The 22,677-nt window shown below is 42.6% G+C and overlaps 1 protein-coding gene across 1 annotated transcript; it reads left to right on the forward strand.

Annotated features, from left to right (window-relative positions):
• Nucleotides 1–2,044: 2,044 nt before the first annotated feature.
• Nucleotides 2,045–19,541, forward strand: WDR89 (WD repeat domain 89). Its single transcript, XM_075282782.1, has 2 exons — nt 2,045–2,119; nt 18,349–19,541. Exon 2 carries the CDS (start codon nt 18,383–18,385, stop codon nt 19,532–19,534), a length of 1,152 nt encoding a protein of 383 aa, XP_075138883.1. The 5' UTR covers nt 2,045–2,119; nt 18,349–18,382; the 3' UTR covers nt 19,535–19,541.
• The last annotated feature ends 3,136 nt before the right edge of the window (nt 19,542–22,677 follow it).

Below are 22,677 nucleotides of genomic sequence, written 5' to 3' on the forward strand. Positions count from 1 at the left end.
CTATTTACTTACCAATCTCTGCTCCTGCTCACGGCTGTCTACAATTCCCCTTCTGCCCAGCATCGTGTGTCCCACATCACATCGCTTGGGCGCCCTGGAGGGAAGAAGGGGAAGAGATGCTGGCCTTGAGCAGGTGAAGGGATCGGTATGACCGTGGGCCTGTGGCAGTAATATTTTTTTGGGGCGAATCCCAACAAATATCGCTATTATTATACTCTGGGAGTCTCTTCAGACCCCTAAGTATAATGATCAGAAACCCAGGGGAGGTGAGGGAACATAAAAAATCAGTGTCCGCCACGACTCCATGCTGTCTTCAGCATTTGCGCCACCAATTTTATTTTACACTTTTTAGGGCTAATTGAAACAGATGAGCACATGCAGAGATTCCGTTTAATATTTGCCCCTGTGATGATCACCATTGAAGTGTATAGAAATGTGATCTTATGAAATCCCATTGACTGCGGTGTTTTTCAGTGCATGGTGCATTCTTTTTAAAGAGGACCTTTCATGAGTTGGGGCACATGCGGTTTTATATACCACTGGAAAGCCGACAGTGCGTTGAATTCAGTGCACTGTCGGCTTTCATGATTTGTGCCCCGGGTGAAGGGCTATTGGTGCCGGTACCGTAGTTCTTCACAGTCAGAAGGGCGTTCCTGACAGTCTGAACGCCCTTCTGACTGTGAAGAGCTACGGTACCGATAGCTCTTCACCCGGGGCACAGATCATGAAAGCATTCCTATGGGAGCGTGGTATTCGATGAATAGTTTTGAATACTATTCGCTCATCTCTAGTCCTCTTTCAAAGCAGCATTTTTTTCCCATTATGGTCACTTTCACACAGTTAGCATTTGTAAGGTCTTCTTCACACGACCATGACCTTTTTAACAGATTTAACACACATGAAAAATGGACGTATACCTGTACTTTTTTGCTGGCTGTCTTGCATCCATATTGTATTTGTTATGTTCTTCTGTTTTTGACAGCCCACTGTCATCTGCTTGGCATCCATTTACAACCAAATATTATAAAACTGACAAATTTCCATATTTTTCTTGACCCAGCCCACTGATCCGTTTTTAATGGTTATCAATCCATTTAACATGTGTAGAAACAGATCCAACTATTTCTATTGGGTTAGTTTGGCCGTCAAAACGGACAAAGAAAGGGCCCCTCCACACGGTGTAAGCGCAGCGCTCATTTAGACACGTATTCACATGTCCGAACGCGGTGCTTCAAAACAGAGCCCATTGATTTCAATGGGAAGCGCACGTATATGTTTGTAAGTTTGACAGCCATGAAGAATGTGAATAGAAACATTGAAGTCAATGTGATCTGAAATGGCCATGTAATGTATGTATGAGGGTCTAATGACCCGATCGAACAGCAAGTTCTATGATTCTTTAAGTTTGGGTCATTACTCACAATTAGGGCACATGTAATATGGACTATATAGTGCAGATGTACAGTATGGACACGTGAATCTATTCTTTCAGAACAGTAATACTGAAGAACTGTCTTATAGGAATGAAATTGAACTAAATTTGGAGCCTACTTTACAGATCTTGTATGAATTTTTTTTCTTTAAGGATACATTCACATCTGTGTCTCCGTTGCAGTGTCTACTTGAAATTGGTGGAATAAAAAGTCTTGCACACATATTTTCAGTCAATGTTTTTAGTTTAATGGAACCCATTATGGTCAATGTGTCCACTATTTTTTATTTACCGCACTCTCCCATTTTATATTTCCTACATTTCTTTTTTCTTATCACTATCTCCCTATTTTGCCTCTCTATTCTCCCCCCCCCCCCCCCTTATTATCCACTCTATCCATCATTGACAGACAATTCTAGGCTTCCTATACCTTTTTGGCCATTCCAGGCCACTATTCTCTACGTTATATGCTTACTTCCTGTTTCCATGCCCCACTTCCTGCGGCAGGGAGTTTCTGCACATGTGCGGGGTCTGTGACTTCATCAGTGTTCCCCTCACATGTACTATTTAAAACCCAGTGCTTGCCATACCTGAGGGCGCTATTCTCTATGTGTATACCACTGCTGTCATTGCGGCTCCTTCTTTACTCCCCGGTGGCCTTGTCTCCATACCATTACCACACTACAGGTATTGTCAGTAACTATCTCCATGCCTCCTCCTGTGTTACTCCTGCCTGCTCGGCTAATCTTCTTGTACAGCCTTCCTATCCTCAGTTATACAGCTATCTATGCTTATTATAGCCCTGGTTTACGTCATGCTATATGCTAACTAGAATCATGTTAATATGTATCAAAAGATGTACTTTATTATCAATTATTACCATGCTAAGTTACATGTTAGAATCTGGCGATTTTCCTAAGATTAGTTTCCTTATTATACACAAATACATATACACACATACATATGCTTGGTGTATACACTATTCACTTATTGTGCTATTGTATATATCTGTATAGAGTCTGCTGAAGGTCTGGACATAGACCAAAACGTTATATTACATACTGATTTCTCTTCAAGTGAATAAATCACAATTTTCGCAGACTACGGAGTCTGTTATATGCTGAGAGTTGTAGTTCTTCACCCGCTGTAGCGAATAGGCTGGTGTGCTGTGCTACATACAGTTTTCATACTAGGAATGCCTACATGTCACTTGTTCTGACATTACAGTATACAGAGTTTGATCTTTACAGTGTCCTGGTATCACAGGAGACATTGTGGCATTGTACTTTCTCATATTGCTTCAGTGCATCTCAAATAAAAAATATAAAGGTACTTTGCAAATATTTTTTGTTAACGTTTAATTCGTTTTGAGTATGAAAGTATGCAGCTCTTTTGCATATATATATATATATATATATATATATATATATATACACACACGTGCATAATTGATATAGAAAAACTTGTAATGGGGTCCACACTTTACAATATCAGCAAGTTGAGATCTTGTAAAATGCCATACATTATGGCAGAGATCTGGTAGCTATGGCAGCCACTCTGCAGCTGGGCTGCCGCTTTAAAGTCCCGGAATCTGCCGTACTACTACTGCAGATGTCGAGAAGGGGTTAAGCAGAATAAGTAGTGAGCAGTTCTCTTTACATTTAGTCGTCAAGAGATCATTGGAGTCTTTTGTAAGGGCCTTTTTTTTTTTTTTTTTTAAATGTAGATTGTGAGCCCCACATAGAGCTCACAATGTACATTTTTCTCTATCAGTATGTCTTTGGAATATGGGATGGAAATCCATGCAGACACGGGGAGAACATACAAACTCCTTACAGATGGTTTTTTGCCCTTTGTGGGATTTGAACTCCAGGATTCCAGCGCTGCAAGGCTGCAGTGCTAACCACTAAGCCACCGTGTGGCCCCGGGCCATTTTTGTGGAGAATACGAAAACGTTGTAAGAAGTCCTGAAGAGAGTGGGTAGAGAGTTAACATATCAGGCGGGAAGAGAACAAACGATCCTGGAGTTTAGAGATGAAGGGGAGGTCAGAGGCGGGTTGATGGTGAGCAGCATTGGATGGTTTGATGGAGGTTTTTTCAGGTGTGGGGTTATGACAATAAATTTGAAGAAGGGACAGATTCCAGAAGAGGGTGGTTAAAAATTTTAGTAAGGTAAGTTGTAACAGCAGAGGACAGAGACTGGAGGAGGTGTGAAAGGATAGGATCAATTGTGCTAGTAGTAGGGTGAGAAGAAGAAAGAAGATGGAGGACTTCTAATGTTTATGGATCAAAGAAAGTAAGAAGCAAGGGAGGGAGGGGACTGATACTGCCTGGAGAATGGGTTATCTCCTGACAAAGTTTATCGATTTTTTTTTTTTTTTTTTTTTTTTTTTTTTTTTTTTAATCTTTGAAGTACGTGGCCATGTCTTGAGCACTGAGGTTTCTGACAGGTACTTGTACCTGTAAGGAGGGAGTGAAAGGTGTCCGAGTTATTTAGGGTTACTGGAGAGAAGAGATGAGAGTGATGAAGTAAGCCCTCGTTCACATCAGCGTTTGGATTTCATCCGGGGGAGTCTGCATGGGGACCCCTGAACAGAATACAAACGCAATTGCAAGTGCTGTAAAAGCACAAGGACCCCATAGACTATAATGGGGTCCGTGTGCTTGCAGTGCGCTGTCCGCACGAATCATGCGGACAAGAAAGCAGATGGTGAACTACTTTCCCGTCCGCAAGATCCCTGCGGAGATCTCGTGGCAAGCACACGGACCCAATTATAGTCTATGGGGTCCATGTGCTTTTACTGCACCAGCGCTTGCACTTTCGTTTGGTATTCCGTTATGGAGTGTCCCCATGCAGACTCCCCCAGATGGAATCCAAACGCTGATGTGACAGTGAGAGGCATGGGGGTGTGTGTCTTAATGGGAATGTTAAATTCATCCAGAATGAGGGTAGGAAATCCACAGGATAGGAAACTGAGACGCCATGTAGCAATATGATCTAAGAAATGGTAGGGTGAGTCTGAGGGATGGTAGATGACATTTACTCGCAGGGAGAAAGGGCAGAAAAATCTTGATAGTGTGGACCTCAAAACAGTGGAAAGAGAGCAGTGGTAGTAGGGGAATGACCTGAAAAGTGCATTGTGGTGATAGGATGCCTACCCCTTCACACTGCCTATCTTGAGGTCTAGGGGTGAGTATAAATTGGAGGCCAGCATAATGGAGAACAGCAGGGTATCAGACTGTTTGTAGTATAGCAAACACAGTCCATAAAGCTTCATAGTATAGTGTTTTCTACTGGACTTTGTGCTGCGGTTCAGGTTCTGTGCACAACACCATAAAGGGGTATTCTGGTTACTTACCCCACTTACTAAACAGTTGGGGTCTTGCTGCTGTGCCCTCCAACCACCGATTAGTCCTTTTTCCCAATTCCAATCGAATTGCTGGTTGAAAAAATGCACACTGCGGCTCCATTCATTTTCTATGCGACTCCTAGAAATGAAATGTGGTGTTACAGTAGCAGCTATTACTCAGTTTGTCCACTAGGGTGTGCCATTGCTCCAAGAGTTCTATGTAATGAGATCAGCAGGGTTCCCCCATTCATAACCCAGCAGTGTTTTATTACATGTACAGTATATGAAATTGAATATGCTGTACAAACTATTCTGCAGGGTATTGAAGAACATGAAGTACTAGCTTTTACCTGCGACTTTGTCTGCGGTGATTTGAGAATTGGGCGGACACAGACGTGTGAAACTGTAAAAGTGCTTTAAAAAGTTTGGTGGGCTAGCAAATGTGATGTGTTATATTGTGTATGTAGTGATAAAGACAATGTGCTGTGTTGTATTGTGTATGTAGTGATACAGACAATGTGATGTGTTGTATTGTGTATGTAGTGATGTGTTGTATTATGTATGTAGTGATACAGACAATGTGATGTGTTGTATTGTGTATGTAGTGATACAGACAATGTGATGTGTTGTATTGTGTATGTAGTGATACAGACAATGTGATCTGTTATATAGTGGAAAGCTATATGTAAATGTGAGTGAGTAGAGTGAGGGCTACTCCTGAGGTGACAGTAAGGAGTGTGCAGGCAGGTTGAGGCAGGAAATGCCAGGCAGTGTGTGTGTGAGTCTATAGCTGGGGCTAGGAGTCCTGCTTTTGTGAGTCTCCTGCTAGGAAGCCATGTTGTTTAGTGGCACCAAAAGTAGCCTGTGACTCAATCCTAAGGGAAAACTATGTTTGTGGAAAATTGCACGCAAATCCGTCCAGACGTTTTAGCGTGATTGAGGAACAAACATCCAAACTCACAAACATCCAAACACACAAACTTTCACACTTATAATATTAGTAGGATCAATAAGACTGTAGATGTTGTAGAAACAGGTCCCCTCTAACAGCCAGAGCGGAGATCTGCTGCAAATACTGTCTCCCACATTGGCAGGTTTGACTTGACCATTTACTACTCACTTATTAATTACAATGGGCACCAAGTAAATAATACATTTAGTCTATAAAGGCCAACCACGACTTCTCCTGGTGTGTATAGGCTAGGTATACTATGCTGTGCAAAATTTTTAGGCAAGAAAAAGTGGGGAATGAAGAATGCTTTCAAAAACTGAAGTGTTAATAGTTTATTTTTTTGCCAATGAAGAAAAGAGAAATCTAAATCGTGTGAATATTTGGTGTGCCTACCCATTGGAGGAGAAGTCTTGGATGTGATGTTGTGACCCTCACAGAACCCTGATCTTAACATCAAGTCTGTCTCGCATTACATGAAGAGACAGAAGGATTTGAGCAAGCCTACATCTATGGAAGATCTGTAGTTAGTATTTCAAGATGTTTGCCACATCCTCCCTGCCGAGTTCCTTTAAAAACTGTATGCCAAAGTATCTAGAAGAGGAAGGTAAAGGGTGGTCACTAGAGATGAGTGAGCACTGTTCGGAACAGCCGTTCCGAACAGCACGCTCCCATAGAAATTAATGGACGTAGCCGTCACACGGGGGGTTAAGCGACCAGCCGCCGGCAAAGTGTACGTGCCAGCTGCTTCCATTCATTTCTATGGGAGCGTGCTGTTTGGAAAGGCTGATCCGAACAGTGTTCGCTCATCTCTAGCGGTCACACCAAATATTAATGGGATTTCCATTTCTCTTTTCTTCATTCACTTCATTTCAATTGACACAAATAATCTATTAACACTTATATTTTTAAAACCATTCATGCAGCATTTGTCCTGCCTAAAACTTTTGCAAAGTACTATACAACAGCCTTAGCCACTACAGATCAGGAAAATAAATGTGATTGGTCAGGTTTGGATCCTGTGTATTTCCATAGGATTTATATTGAGCCTAATATACTTTGCTGCATGAGTTTTGTAAAAGGTTACAAAAATTACAATGTGATGTGTGGCCTTAGAAGTGCTCAGCAGATGTGAGGTAAGTGCCAAAGATGCAGTGTATGATCTCTTGATGCCTTTTTAACATTGCAGCCTGTGGCATGTACCCACTGCGTAGTCAGTACTATGCTCTGGGCATATACTAAGAAGAAAACAGCTTTGTTCTACTCAACAAGAGAGGGAAAGATAGAAACTGCTTAATAATTCCACGCTCCCAGCTATTTCTGCAGTGCTCCAAATCTAAAAATGGCATGTCTGGAGCTGTACAATGTAGCAGAGCTAAAGAAGAAGAATATAATTAATCATATTCTATGTATCATACCATTTTGTGAGGGTAACTTCATTGTAGAAGACAAGACGGTAGACTTCTTTATACAAAGCTGTTACTTGTTTGTAGGTCTCTCTGCCTTAAAGGGGTTGTCCAGGATATACAGCCTCTCAAAGGGAGGCACGGGGAAGGTAGAACCCCCCCCCCCCCTCCACAAAAAACCCTATACCTGTCCCTCATGCCTCTCACTGTTCTCACCTCACAAGACTGGTAAGACTGCCCAAGTAAAGCAACCAGGATGTCATTCACATGCATTACCTGCGGTCATGTGAGGCGAGGACTTCTGCTGAGGTTTTGGACAGCAGCGAGGGTCAGGTCAGGGTGGTCGTGTGTGTGTGGGGTGTGTTTAACTCCACTGCAGAAAATTCCACCATGGAAAGGATTCTGCGATCATCCACCACTGTTGACTCTGAGAATCTGAGGACTTTGAGTTCCTGCACCCTTTTTTTTTTTTTTTTTTTTTTTTTCAGCGTAATGATAGTCTTTTTCACTTCCATTGAGGGCTCTTTTTGGCCGTATGTTGTGGGTTCACCGCAACAGTTTCAAACTGCAAATGTCCCATCTAGAATCCGCTCCAGACCTTTCACCTGCTTAATTGATGATGGATTAAAGAGGGAATAGCCTAAGATGCTAAGTTCATATCAGTGTTTTCGGTTTCTGTCCAATCCGCTTAAAGGGATCCTATCATTGGATACCCTTTTTTCTGACTAACACTTAGGAATAGACTTAAGAAGGCTATTCTTCACCTACCTTTAGATGTCTTCTCCGCGGCATCGTTCAGTAGAAATCCGAGTTTTCTTCGGTATGCAAATGAGTTCTCTCGCAACACTGGGGGCAGTCCTCAATGCTGTGAGAGAAATCTCCAGCGACGCCTCTATCTTCTTCTGGAACTCCCTCTCCCTCTTCTTCCGTTCTGGGTTTCAATCTTCTAGGCATGCGCAGTCAGCTCTGCCATCGGGCCTCAGGCATAGCCGACTCCGCATGCCTGTGGCCACAAGAAAATGGCCGCTTACACATTAAGCTCAGTAAGTAGCTATTTTCAGTAGTGTCAGTACCAGCTCCCATTTTATACGATCATATAAGCGACAGGGCATGGGTCATCAGTGCTCACCCCACATTACTGGAACATCTCTGCTGTGTAGATATTATCATGTGGTTTATTATACATATAAGTTCACGGTGGTTCTGTGATAAATATGAGACAGATTCCTGCGGAAATGACAAAATGCCGTCTGATTCCTTTACCTCTATTTCAGAATTCCTTGTGTGCTTTTATTAGGACGATCTCCTATTTCCTGTTTCTCTGATGCTGACCACATTGATGTGACTGCTGTGTCTCTACGAGGCTTCCAAGCCATTTCCTTTTGTGTGGCGGAAGAGTTTGGCGCCTGCAGTTAGATGCTAGAAACGTCATGGCTTCATTATATGAGTTTCCATATTATATATTTAAAGGGAATCGTAACTTCAGAACAATTGAATTGCTCACAAACTGCAAGAATATGAAAAATGGGAGATGGCTTGTTTGTTAGTGATTTGCTGCCTTGCAAACCCAGTATAAGGCCTCGTGCTCACAACTGTAGTTTATTTCAGTATATTGTCTGTAATTTTCTAAAAAAATATAATAGCACATTCTTTTCTCTGAGCCCAACCTCACCAACCGCACTACAGACTGTCCATTCTCATCTTTTGAACCTGTTACAGAAGAGGAAGCCTCCCAACTACTTTCTTCATCTCGCCCTACAACCTGCAGCAGTGACCTCTTCCCCTCACACCTTCTCCAATCTCTGTCGCCTGCTGTCACTACTTACCTTACTAAAATATTTAACCTCTCTCTCTCTCTTCTGGAATCTTCCCATCCTCCTTCAAGCATGCTGTTATAACCCCACTATTGAAAAAACCCTCCCTGGACCCATCCTGTGCTGCTAACTATCAACCCGTCTCTAACCTCCCCTTCATCTCTAAACTCTTGGAACGCCTGGTCTATTCTCGTTTAATCCGCTATCTTTCTGCTAACTCTCTGCTTGACCCCTTACAATCTGGTTTCCACGCTCTGCACTCTACTGAAACGGCTCTCACAAAAGTCTCCAATGATCTCCTAATGGCTAAATCCAATGGCGACTTCTCTCTTCTTATTCTTCTGGACCTCTCTGCAGCTTTTGACACTGTTGACCATCAACTCCTCCTCACTATGCTCCGCTCAGTTGGCCTCAATGACACTGCGCTCTCCTGGTTCTCCTCTTATCTCTCAGGCCGCACCTTCAGTGTATCATTTGCGGGCTCTGTTTCCTCCCCTCTTTCCCTTGCTGTTGGGGTTCCTCAGGGCTCGGTCCTAGGCCCCCTCCTCTTTTCTCTCTACACAGCCCCCATTGGACAAACCATTGCCAGATTTGGCTTCAGGTACCATCTTTATGCCGATGACACCCAATTATACACATCTTCCCGTGACATCACCCCTACACTCATACAGAACACCAGCAACTGTCTCTCTGCTGTCTCAAATATCATGTCCTCACTCTATCTGAAACTAAATCTCTCCAAGATGGAGCTACTACTGTTTCCACCATCTAATAGATCTGTCCCTGATATATCCATTGTAGTCTCAGGCCCGCTGCCTCGGGGTCATATTTGACGCATACCTTTCCTTCACCCCTCATGTTGAATCACTCGCACGTTCATGTCACCTCCACCTCAAAAACATCTCCAGAATACGCCCTTTCCTTACCAGAGATACACTAAAGACACTTATTGTCTCTCTGATTCATTCTCGCCTTGACTACTGTAACTCCTTACTAATCGGTCTTCCCCTCACTAAACTCTCCCCTCTACAATCCATTCTGAATGCAGCGTCCAGGCTCATCTATCAGGCTAGACGCTACAGCAATGCCTTCAGTCTGTGCCAGTCGTTACATTGGCTGCCTATTCATTATAGAATAAAATATAAAGTTATCACTCTCATCCACAAGGCTCTCCATAATGCTGCACCTCCCTACCTTTCCTCCCTCATCTCTGTCTACCGCCCAACCCGTGCTCTCCGCTCACTCAATGACCTAACACTTACATCCTCTATTATCAGAACCTCCCACGCTCGTATACAAGACTTCTCCCGAGCTGCACCACTTCTCTGGAATGCTCTACCCCAGACAATCAGATTAACTCCCAATTTCTACAGTTTCAAATGCAAACTAAAGACGCATCTTTTCAGACAGGCCTATCACAATGTCTAACGTAAACCCTTAACCTTCCTCTGTCCCCGCTCCCACATTTCCCCACATGATATGATGTCATCTCAGGATAACTTTCTGTCCAAGCTCCATCCACATGTTAAAGGACACGACTGTTGATGGCTCATAAAGTTTTATGTTTGTGTAATGACAGTCACCTCTATTACAGAAGTGTCTGACCTCTGCATAAGCAATACCGCCCCTGCTACCTCTTGTGTCACCCCCTCTACCTCATAGATCGTAAGCTCTTGCGAGCAGGGCCCTCAGTCCCATTGTGTGAAATGATTTTCTTTGGAATGTATCTGTCTGTATTTGAACCCTACAAATTGTACAGCGCTGCGGAATATGTTGGCGCTATAGAAATAAAATTTATTTATTATATATATAAACACACATCTGTATTTTTTTTGCAGCTGTGTGTCCAGGCCATAGAAAAGAGCCACAAAATATGAAGCAGATCCTAAACTTTTTTTTTTTTTGTGGTTCTGCCCATTCGTTCAAGTGTAGGGGTCAGTCAAAATCACAGATACCATTCTTTTTTTTTACTGACCTGTACACTGCACACAGTAGTGTGTATGGGGCCTAAAAGGCTTTAGCTGTGGATCTACAGCAACCAGGCTGTCAGACATGGTACATCTGTTTAGCTCAAAACTTGTGTAGCCCTTCCATCTTCAAAATGGTGTGGGCTTGGGAGGTGCTGAGCTGTACCTGCCTACTCTGTTCACACATGCTGGCCATACACATCATATACGTACATGTCACTGTGTTATTCATCGAACAAGGTGAAACACTACACGGCTATGGCACCTAATATGGCTGACCCTGTTCAGAAATACTATGAACACAGTCTGACTGACTTATCAAGGTCAGTACACACTGGGAAAAATGTATTCAGTATTGCGTACATTATATACTGTTTGATAAATCTGTTGCATTAATAGACTAACTTTACACCCCCTATTAGTTGGCTTGGTTTATGCCACATTGTCTCAAATTAGGCAATGCCCTCATTTAAAGAGGACCTTTCATCAGATTGGGCACAGGCAGTTCCATATACTGCCGGAAAGCCAACAGTGCACTGAATTCAGCACACTATTGGCTTTCCCGATCTGTGCCCCAGGTAAAGAGCGATCGGTCCTGGTACCGTAGCGCTTTACAGTCAGAAGGGCGTTTCTGACAGTCAGCCAGGAACATCCTTCTCCGCCTATCTCGCTGTGCTGTGTGAGCGGGGAGGAACGCCTCCCTCCCCTCCTGATAATACTCGTCTATGGACGAGCACTGTGAGCAGAGGGAGGGGGTGTTCCTCTCCGCTCACATAGCACAGCGCGATAGGCGCTGCTGTGGAGAAGGACATTCCTGTCTGACTGTCAGAAACTCCCTTCTGACTGTAAAGAGCTACAGTACCGGGACCAATAGCGCTTTACCCGGGGCACAGATCGGGAAAGCCGATAGAGCGCTGAATTCAGCACACTGTCAGCTTTCCAGCAGTATATAGAACGGCCTGTGCCCAATCTGATGAAAGGTCCTCTTTAATGACCCACGCCCTTTCCTGTAAAGCCGTGCCACTTTTTCATACTAAGTGTGAAACCATCTTATTAGTGTTTTAGACACATGATAAATGTGACCCAAACCGCCTGAGGCTAAGGCGCTACGGGAGACCTTCAGCAATAAAGCACTGCTGGGGAAACCTGCGGCGGCAACGCATCGCGGTTCTTTACGTAGCGCTTTGAATTGAAAATTCGCAGTTTTCTTCTGCAGATTTTCTTCTACAATTATATCTGTAGGGAAACCATGGGCGTTTCCGTAGATCTAATTGACCTGCTGCGATTTCCAAAACCGCGCCAGCTTTGGAAATCATGGCAGTTTTTACCGCAAAGTGGGCATGGGATTTGCTTCAATATCCTCCATTTTACCTGTGCAGTAAACCACCACGATTTTTCCCACAGCGTTTCCGTCCCCTGGGGACTTTTTTTTTTGGCACAAATTATGCCAATTTTCCCTCGCTGTATTCTCTCCACATCTTACAAATACCGGTATGTTGGAAAGATTTCCCAGTGTATACTTCCTTTGGTCGCCTCTGTATTGCCTTTGCAAAATTCTGTAAAGTAGACTGTGTAGTAAATGACCTTTAGGTAAATAGAGACTTACGGATATTTATGGACGCTATGTGTGGATGCAGGCCGTAATAAAATATCTATAATTAAAAAACTACTAGAAAGGGGTTTGCCTCCTGTTCATTTTCACAAGAAATGATCACATTGTAAGGAGGACTACGGTAGTCCGGCGTCGTGACGTGCCTGTTTTAGTAAATTCTTGTATTCGTCATTGACATTTCTGCTGTACATTTCCTTAGAATCTCGTGCTGTTCCTTTGTTTCTCCTGGAAATGTCCCTTGTTAGCGGGGAGTGTCCTTACATAGTTTGACACTATCCAGTCTGTGTTGACAGTGTCCCGCACAACCTATTGACAAGGAGGAACAGCAGAGGAATAGCCTAATGTTGAGTTGTGTGAAAAGATTATTTTTAGTTTATGGGGAATACAAGTATCTGCTGAAACAGACATGTCTTCAAAATGACTACAGGAAGTTTCCCTCGCTCTTCCCCTCAGCTGTGTCCTTTTCCGATCCTCTGGTTGAACTTGATTGATTGATGGATGCCTTTTTTTTTTTTTCCAACGACACTACTACTTACTGTGTGAATACATTTTTAGTGTAACTGTTTGGTTGTTGTTTGCAGGACACTCACACAGTGGGAAAAACACACTCGGTAAAATCTAGTTTGCTGCCACTGTAAGGGCTAGTTCACACGGGGCTCCGCGTGAACACATTCCATTGCAGCTTTCCGCTCCAGATTAGGCCCAAATGAATGGGCCTAGTCTGGAGGGTGGTATTGCGAGGCGGACGCCGGGGCTGAATCAACCGCGGAATCTGCCTGAAGAAAGGGCAGCTTGCTGCTTTTTTCTGCGAACAGGAACAAACCGCTTGCGGAAAAAGGAAATGACCGGCTCCCATTGACTTCAGTGGGAAGCTGCATGATTTTGATGTGGATTCGGCGTCAAAATCCTGACCATTTTGCCCTGTGTGAACTAGCCCTAAATATTCAATTCCATGGCTGAAAATCTGCCGCATATTGGTCCTGTGTAGACCGACCCTTTTAGACGTTTTGTTCCAATAAATCAGGTTGCATACAGTTCAGTTCTGCAGTCAGGTGCTAAAATAAGAGGAAATTTTATTGATATATATATATATATATATATATATATATATATATATATATATATATTTTATTACAGGCATTTTAACTCTTTCCTTCTTGACTTTATTATCAGAGGTTACTGGATCATATGGGGTTACCGTCTCTCATCCTCATCATATTGCATACTACTTTAGTTAGGGCTATAGGCTGTGCGGATTTAATCTGCGGGCAACACGTGGGATTATCCTTAATCTGACTGGCCACAGGTTTACATTTCTCAATGTCACAGACACAGCCTGTTACATCCTTTTTTTCTCTGGCTCCGTTATTCACTGAAAGTCAGCAAAAAACATATTATTGATCTGCTTTAAAATCCTTCTCTTTACCTGGTCCCTGTGTAATTTGCTGTGTGCAAACCCCTCTTCCACCAATGTGACCATTACAACGCATATCATTTCCAGGGCAATTATCTGTCATTGCAGGCGATTAAATGCACTTACAGTCACCTGCACAGTGCAGAAAACCTCAACTTGGGTAGATAGGTTGTACGGATAAAGAAAGAGATGAAATGTTATATGTAACCTATACTGTGAGAGTCTATCATTAGATACAGTGTCACCCAGTACTGACCTGACGCTGGCTCCAAGCCCGGCTGTTTTCTAAGGTTGCGTTGCTCATATTTCACGGCAAAAAGCTGCTAATCAAGCACACTTAGCGAATCTAATCTGCGCGGGTATTTAAGGGTTATAATCGGCATAGACTGCAACTCTTAACTGTGATACCTATCCAATATATTACTATAATCAGCCTGCCAAGTTTTTTTTATAGATGCGTTAACAAAGCTGTATTTACAGTACCCTAGTGGGCTTGGCATAGGCTATGGGTATAGGCCATGGGTAGTTAGTTTAGCTGAACAGTTTCCACTGAGCAGCTGAATGGGTGTGTGTGTGTGTGGGGGGTACGATTGGAAAAGGGAGTTGACCGGTGAAAAGAGGACATTTTAAAGAAACAATCCCTTTAAAAGTAAGGGTTCACCTTGAAACTAGAGATGAGCGAGTAGTATTCGTTCGAATATCGAATCCTATTATAGTCTATGGGAAAAAACGGGAATGTTGTTCCGGTTTCCATGGCAACCAAAGTTCGACACCTTGGATCCTCCAAGTTCCGGAAGTAGCAGGATGAGGAGCACGAGGAGGTTTTTGCATTGAATTCAATGGAATTTTCCCGTGTGGTATTCGACTGATACGAGTATTCGATCAAATAGTAGTATTCGACCGAATACTACTCGCTCATCTCTACTTGAAACCACTATGACTGCTGTGTTATAGAATAACTTAGAGGGGTATTCTGTCACTTACAAATATATACAGCTTGTAGGTTAACTGTTTTCTCAGTATACATGAATTACTGATTTTTACATATTCAAGAGATGAACCCCCAGAAATGCTCTCCGTTATAGCCTTGTTTACTCAGGGTTGTTCCTGGAGAAATCCTGTAGGCATTGCAATGATTTCAGATAAGACCCGTCTCAGCGCTGGCATCCAAGCAACCTTGATTTTGTGCAATGAAAGCGAATTTGTCTGAATGCACAGACACTCCAGATCATAGAGAGTAAAAGATTCTGGGAGACTGTGCGAAGGGAGCACCAACTTCATGTTTGGTTTTTATTGAAAAAAGGTAAAAATGGAACAGCAAAACAAAAGTACTATTTACCTCTCCAATCTCCCGCATTCCTGTTTCTGCAACCTTATGGTTTTTGCTGGTCTCTCCTTCGAGGTTCCTCTTGATGCAGTCACTGGCCAGGGCCAACTGCCTGTCTCAACTAGTGAGTCCTGAAAAGCAGTGGAATGGTATCAACCAGGGATCGGTGAATTATGGCATTCAGACCTGTATTTAAAAAAACAAACAAACATACTGACCATACATCCCCTTAAAGGGGCTCTATCATTGGGAAAACTCATTTTTAACTAAGCACATATTTGCATAGCCTTTAGAAAGGCTATTCCACACCTACCTTTTGTATGTTAATCGCCTCAGTAGTTTTTTGATCGAGCCTGCTTTTATTCATATGCTATTTAGCCTCCAGCTTGCACCTGGAAGTCTCAGTGAGCGCTGTGTGTGAGCGCAGGGAGATAAGTCATCAGCAGCAGCCTCCCTGCTCTCACACACACATAGCAGACAGTGCTCACTGAGACTTCCGGGTGCTCTCTGGAGGCTATGCAAGTATGTGCTTAGTTAAAAATGAGTTCCCAATGATAGAGCCCCTTTAAAGGAAGCCTAGCCCACACTAGATGCTGCCAGTGTCAGAACCACAATAGCAAATCTGAGCAAGTGTATGTCTCTATTTCACTGTTATTTAGCCCTGCCCCAAAATACGTACATCTGGAGGAGAATATCTCTGTAATGTGAAGTGTGACAAAGCTTTGGCAGGGAATTGGAGCCTTATGGAGGTACAGTAACTATTCATGCACCATTGCTACATATCATGTATAAAAGTAATGCAGCTATGTGCACAAAGCCTTCAATAACTAAGTGTTGGGGAATTTCTCAGTTTCCCGGTTGGAGACTATTGTATAGGGAAGTTTCTAACATGTTTTAATGGTCCATTATTTATTATTGGCCAGACTGATCTTCATATTACAGGACCAGATGGATTGAAAGAACACGTGTAATTGTGTCCTGCTTTGTCCCGCTTACCCTGTGTTGGGTATTACATAGTCTTTCCTGCTGTATGTTGGGCCTGCTGAATCTTAGAGGCAGGCAACGACAGGTAAAAAATGGGCTCTTAGCAGGTGCAGCCATACGCTGGGTGCACCAAAGAACTAATTTCCATATGAATTAAAAAATATTTTTTTCAACAGCAAGATGGCACTTTGATAAAAGATAAAGGTATGTTCACTATCTCATCATTCAGCCCTACTACAGCAATACAAGCCGGTTAGAAGTGGTTTTGGTTATGGTAGACTCTCTTTAGGTTTTTTGTACACTTTTTGGCAGGTTTACAGTGCCGCAACTCTATAAACGTCACGTGACAAATCACATTAAATACATTATTGTGCAGACTGAAGCCCGGAGGAGTCTGTGTCTTCTCTCTACAAATGCCGTTCTCATGGCTTGCTTGGCAGTCTGTATCTGTGCAGGAACAGTGGGCATTCCCAGCAAAATATTGAATATGATCTCATTTTAATCTGGTCTTCTGCCACATTTGACAAATGGTTCCCTCAGTTACATATCGTATTTATTTCTTGTGCTTAGAGGGAAAGCTCTTGTAATACATAACAAAGATATAACTTATAGTTATGACACTATAGATATCACTGAGCAATTTGGTGTATAAGGGGATATCTGACCAAATGTGACCGGGGCATGCATACCTGGCCTCTAAAATTTGGGGAGCTATCAAAGTGCAAATATCCATTGGTCCTCAGATCCCATGCACTACTGAATAACAGGGAGTCCTTTGGGAAAAATGACAAATTGTCACGGTATAGTAAAACTTTAACATCAGTAGGTCCTCATAGGTGCTGGATTATTGGATAGTGTCTACAATTTAGCAGCAACATTTGAGAAATGTTAAGATATTCTGCTGCTATAAAGTTGTATTCATGTTTTTCAGAAGCTCCAATCTGTAGCCGATTCTGTCAAAAATGTCTGACACCATGACCAACACCCAACTAACTCTAATGTAGTCAATAGGGACCATCTAGTTTTGGTGTCTGCCCAGGACTGCCATTAATTCACGTTTCTGTGGGAAAAAAAAAAGCAGAAATAACTGCAGATGTGAACATGACCTGACTTTTTCTAAATAGACACATTTTCCCATAGTTTTTTCTGTTTTTCCAATTTTCAGCATTTCTGTACTAGAAACAAGAATTGCATTATGAGACATGGTGGATTTTTTTTGATACTTTGAACATCTCTTTGTGCATAGTTGAGTCTCTCATCTGAAATGTGTAGGTCCATGGTAGAGCTATATATTAAGGGGAAATTCACACAGATTTTTGGTCAGGCCGTATCCGCCACAAAATCCTGACCAAAAAACCGCTCACTTCTCTTTTCCGGGAGCTGTTTCTTCCAGAAGTGAGATGCTCATTCTTCAGGCGGAGTCGCCTTGCGCTTTGGCCTGAAGACACTCCCTCCTCCGGGCTAGGCAGCTACCTGGTTTTTGGTCCGGAACCTGAGGCGGCCTCCACCTCAGGTTCCAGACCAAAAAACCACGTATGAACTTGCCCTAAAGGGATTAAGCAGCATAACCACTTAGAAGGGATATAATAAAATGATGGCACATCTCAAGGATATGCCATCCCTTTATGATAGGTAGCGGGTATTTTATATCTTCTACACAGTGGAGCTTTGCTGTGCAGGAATGGCACCTTTTACTTAAAAACCAGTGCTATGGCCTCGTTATTCTCCAGATTGCCAAGGGTACCCTAGCCGATCATGTATAGGATAAAATAAACCTTTAATGGATATATTGGGACCCTTTTTTAAACCACGCTATTGTGAAGTTAGTCACAGTTAAGCTGAAAGCTTAGCTTTCACAAAGCTGGGGAGACCTACTATGGAGACCATTGATTATCCAACTGCTTTAGGTAAGTGACTGATTTAGCAGTCTATGATGGCCGTGTACCCCAAGATCCTTCCATCTTTGTAGTCTGTTACCATCTAGCAACGTCACAGCTTGTAGCTGAGAAATAATCACCTATAAAATTACTGTTTTCTGTTACACATCAACATAGCCACATTAACATTTATTACCTTTTGTTTTGTTTTAATAGATCTAAAGGGAAAAGCAGAAGGCTTGTCTTCACCATGGAAGTTTTAGCAGAACAGCTTTCACATCTTAACATAGCAAAGCGTTCAGCCATGAAAGACAGCACGACTTACATACTTGACATTGATGTATCAAAATCGGCGGAGGAACAAAACAGTCAGACAGTTGCAATTTTGTGTTCAGATAAAACAATTAGATTATATAACAAGGAAACCATGACCTGTCTTCAGGAATATAATGCACGTCCTGGTGTGCTGAGCGGCGTGCGCTTCTCCCACACAAACAGTAATCTGGTGTTTTCAGCTTGTAGCGACGGCACTGTAAAACTTTGGGACGCTCGAGTATCCGGTGCTGGAGCTGCACAGGAATTTACTGGTTACCCATCAAATGTCTTCATCAGCTTTGATATCAGCTGTAATGACCTTGTTGTCTGCGCAGGCACTGAAAAAGTAGACGAGGATGCATTTCTGGTCTTCTGGGATGGAAGATACACTCCAAATACAGAATCTAGAGAGCCTCTCGGGTCATATTCTGAGTCTCACAATGATGATATCACTCAAGTTCGCTTTCATCCAACCAATCCAAGCCTTGTGGCCACTGGATCCACTGATGGTCTGGTTAATGTGTTTGATATCAATGAAAATAATGAAGATGATGCATTAACTTCCACCTGCAATTCTGACTCCTCTGTGAATCTCATTGGGTGGGCAGGCAGGGACTATAAGCAAGTATATTGCCTAACACACGATGAAGGGTTCCTCTGGTGGGATCTTGCCCAGGTTGACACAGAGGAACCAATAACACTCTATAAAGTAGAGGATATCAGAGAAAACATTAGCGGATGTAATATTGACTACCTTATTGATGGTTTCTATCATGAAAGGCAGAATACTTTGCTGCTTCTCGGAGGTTCTCACAGTGGTGACATCAGTTTGTTGAATTGTGATTTGGATAAGGTCACACACTTAAAGACTTTAACTGGAGGCCACACGGCTACTGTGCGCTCACTCTACTGGTGTGGAAGGGATGACTCCTTAATGACTGGTGGGGAAGATGCACAACTGCTCTTATGGAAACCAAAAGCCAAGGACACATCACCAAAAAAGAGGGACTCCTTGAAAATGGCTTCGTCCGTGCAGCAAAGGGTTCGAGTACACAGCACAAAATCTATTTTGACAAAACAAAAATGATCACTATTAGGAGAAAAAGTCTTAGTTCTGATCTCATGGAATGCTACAGGCGCCATATTGCGGATCCATGCTGCAGCAATGTGCATAAAGCTTTATTTCTGGATAGTTCAGTAATCCATTTATTTCTTGTCAAAAAAACAGCAGCAGGACTGATATAAAACATTTTTCAAGGGAAGGGTTTTCCTACTTTGATTTGATGGGATCTCCTCCCATTTTTGGCAAGAAATATAAGGGTGTAACACACACTGGAAATAAGGGCTCATGCAGATGACGTGGTATGATCTTTAAAATCAGAGGATTTTAGGCAGAGTTGATATTTATGTCTGGGCTTTCCATTTTTCTGTGCCGTTATAGGAACAGAAAAACTAATGAAACTGTAGACTGTACCCAGTGGACTACAAGCGGGACACTGCTTGAAGTGGCTGTCCTATTAAGGATTAACCCTATCCACAAGATGAGGGATAAGTGTTAGATTGCTGGGGGTCCAGTCATTGGGTCCTCAAGCAATCAAAAGAAAGGAGGGGACCCATGTCTCCTCTTTATGACTGGAGCACCAGTGTTTTTGCATGACCGGCGCTCCATTCACTGTTATGACAGTTAAGGCTAGGTTCACAACTCAGCACAAGTCTCCCTCGGTTGGGTCCACCAGGGGACACGGAATGCTAAAACAGTTACTCGTGAACCCCATGTAGACTGAGTTTTGCCGATTTTATACTGAAAGTCCTCCACGTGAGACTTTTCTGTCTGCCGTGTTTTTGTTTTTTTCTCTCCTCCAACAGAGACTCCAGCACAGAAGTGAACCTATCTTATGCTTGGTTCACACATCAGTATGCCATCCGTCCATTTGAATTCAGTTTGACACTTTAAAGCCGACTGATACACATACTGATTGTATACTGACACCTTTTTATGCTGATAGCAAAATGCAGTCCATCCCCTAGAGGACAGATAAGGGGATTAAAAGTAGCAATTGTAAACAGAGTAGAGGTAAGGACATATAATAAATGTCCTTATCTCTACTCTGTTTACAATTTTCTACTTTTAATCCCCTTATCTGTCCTCTAGGGGATGGACAGCTTTTGCTATCAGCATAAAAAGGTGTCAGGGTTCGTTCACATCTGCTCCTAATCTCCGTTCTGCAGATTTCCGTTTCCTGCATAAAACAGAGCAGGAGACGGAAACCTGCAGGATTCTTTCTCACCCATTCATTTGAATGGGTGAGAAAGCTGTACGGCCGTGAGCGTTTTGCACTCTCCGCCGCGAAACCGGGTTTTTTAATCCGGACACAGAGTTGGACATGCAGTACTCTGTGTCCGGATTAAAAAATCCGGTTTCGCGGCGGAGAGCATAAAACGCTCACTGATGCACCCGGTCTGTGCTTTCCGTCTTCTGGCATGTAGAAGACGGAAAGCACAGAACGGAGAGTAGAACACCGGTGTGAACCTAGCGTCCGTATACAATCAGTATGTGTATCAGTATGTGTATCAGTCCGTTTTAAAGTGTCAAACTGAATTCAAACTGACAGATGGCATACTGATGTGTGGACCAAGCCTTAAGTGTCCTTAATTGGACTACAGCTTTTAAGCCTAGTAAGGGTTGGTTCACACTAGCACTTGTATTCCATCCGCATGAATGGTGCGGGCAGTGCGCAGCAAGCACAAGGAGCCCATTATAATCTATGGGCTCCGTGTGCTTAACTGCACGGCGCTTGCCATTGCGATTGCATTCCGTCCGGGGGGTCTCCATGCGGACGGAATACAAGCGCTAGTGTGAACCAACCCTAAAGGATGGTGGAATGCTGAAGGCAAAACTTTGGGAGTATCTACAATGTTATAAATGCAGGCAATACCAGATCGTTTAATTTGCAGGCTGTGATTATAACTAATATTTTTAGTGATGCCATAATTTGTTTTATAAAATGTGTAGAATTGGGTATTTTAATAGCTTATTTTTTTTGTGTGGAAAATTTGACTTTTTAAATGGAGCTGCCCACTTAATCTGATCTCTGGTTTATAAGAGTGTCTAGAAGTTTGATGGTTTCATTGAGAAACTGATCTAGAATGTAATAGGGGCAGTTGTACCGGTGCCTTAATGCAACTCGTACCATATAACCGCTTGTATAAATATTTTTTTAATGGAACATAAATGTGAAACAATATGTAAAACTTGAGAAAACTTTAGTTATATTTGTTTTAATTTTACCAAATGTTTTTTGAATATGGTGTTTCCAAATTAAAATTACTTGTGTACATTTGTATTCCAAAGTTTCTTGGGAGTATATACAATGCTGTATGTATATAATCGGTGTCTATGCAAATCGGGACTTATAACATGATGGCTATATGCACTGATGACTGTATGATCCTTTAACTCAGGGCGGCAGCACTCACTATTTCCAAGCAGAGACCACTTTCTATAATAATATACAGATATACAAACATTGATCTGCTTGATATAGGAACACTCGCCTAAGTGGAGCTACCAGGTAATTTGGCCCTCATGTCATCCAGATAACGTTTCATGCAGACTACCAAGTGAGTACACTGAGGGTCTTCTGATGTGTGCGCTGATGCTCTACTTCAAAATTTTCACAGCAGGTCTTATAAAATGTTGGAATGGAGCATTGGAAGAACTTCTGACTGCAAACTTGATTGTGTGCATGAAGCCTAAGGGTGAGATTACACCTTGTGTTTGGTCGGGAATGTCAGAAATGCTGTCATTTTCACTGAGTCACAGGTTTTACTCGATGCAATCTGTTTGGATTAATTTTTGCGCCGTTTGTACACTCACCACAAGGAGATCCTGGCTAACAGCATTTGCCTCTTATAGATTCTAAGTTCCTTGAAACCCATATCTCCCTTTACAGAGCTCTTTGGCAATTTTGATGAGAAAAGATTCTGATGTTGGTGCTGAAGTCAAGGTTACTCATAGTGTGCTGTATGTTAAAAAAAAAAATAAAATCCAGATTAGGCCAAGACTCCAATCCCAGCTCCACTGCCAAGAATTTCTGCAGTGTCCCCAAGGGCTGTCCTTCATGTATCAAGTGTGAAGGATAAGATGCCCAGGGCTACGTGCAGACTTATGATAATCAGGGGGGCATATTTGTAAGTCAAGTTGAAATTGTCAATGATATCAAGAGCAGG

The sequence above is a fragment of the Leptodactylus fuscus genome, chromosome 7 (assembly GCF_031893055.1).
Source record: "Leptodactylus fuscus isolate aLepFus1 chromosome 7, aLepFus1.hap2, whole genome shotgun sequence".
In the NCBI taxonomy this organism is placed as follows: Eukaryota; Metazoa; Chordata; class Amphibia; order Anura; family Leptodactylidae; genus Leptodactylus; species Leptodactylus fuscus.

Excerpts from the sequence above, each read along its gene's own strand:
- WDR89 (XM_075282782.1), top strand. The coding sequence starts at position 18,383 with ATGGAAGTTTTAGCAGAACAGCTTTCACATCTTAACATAGCAAAGCGT.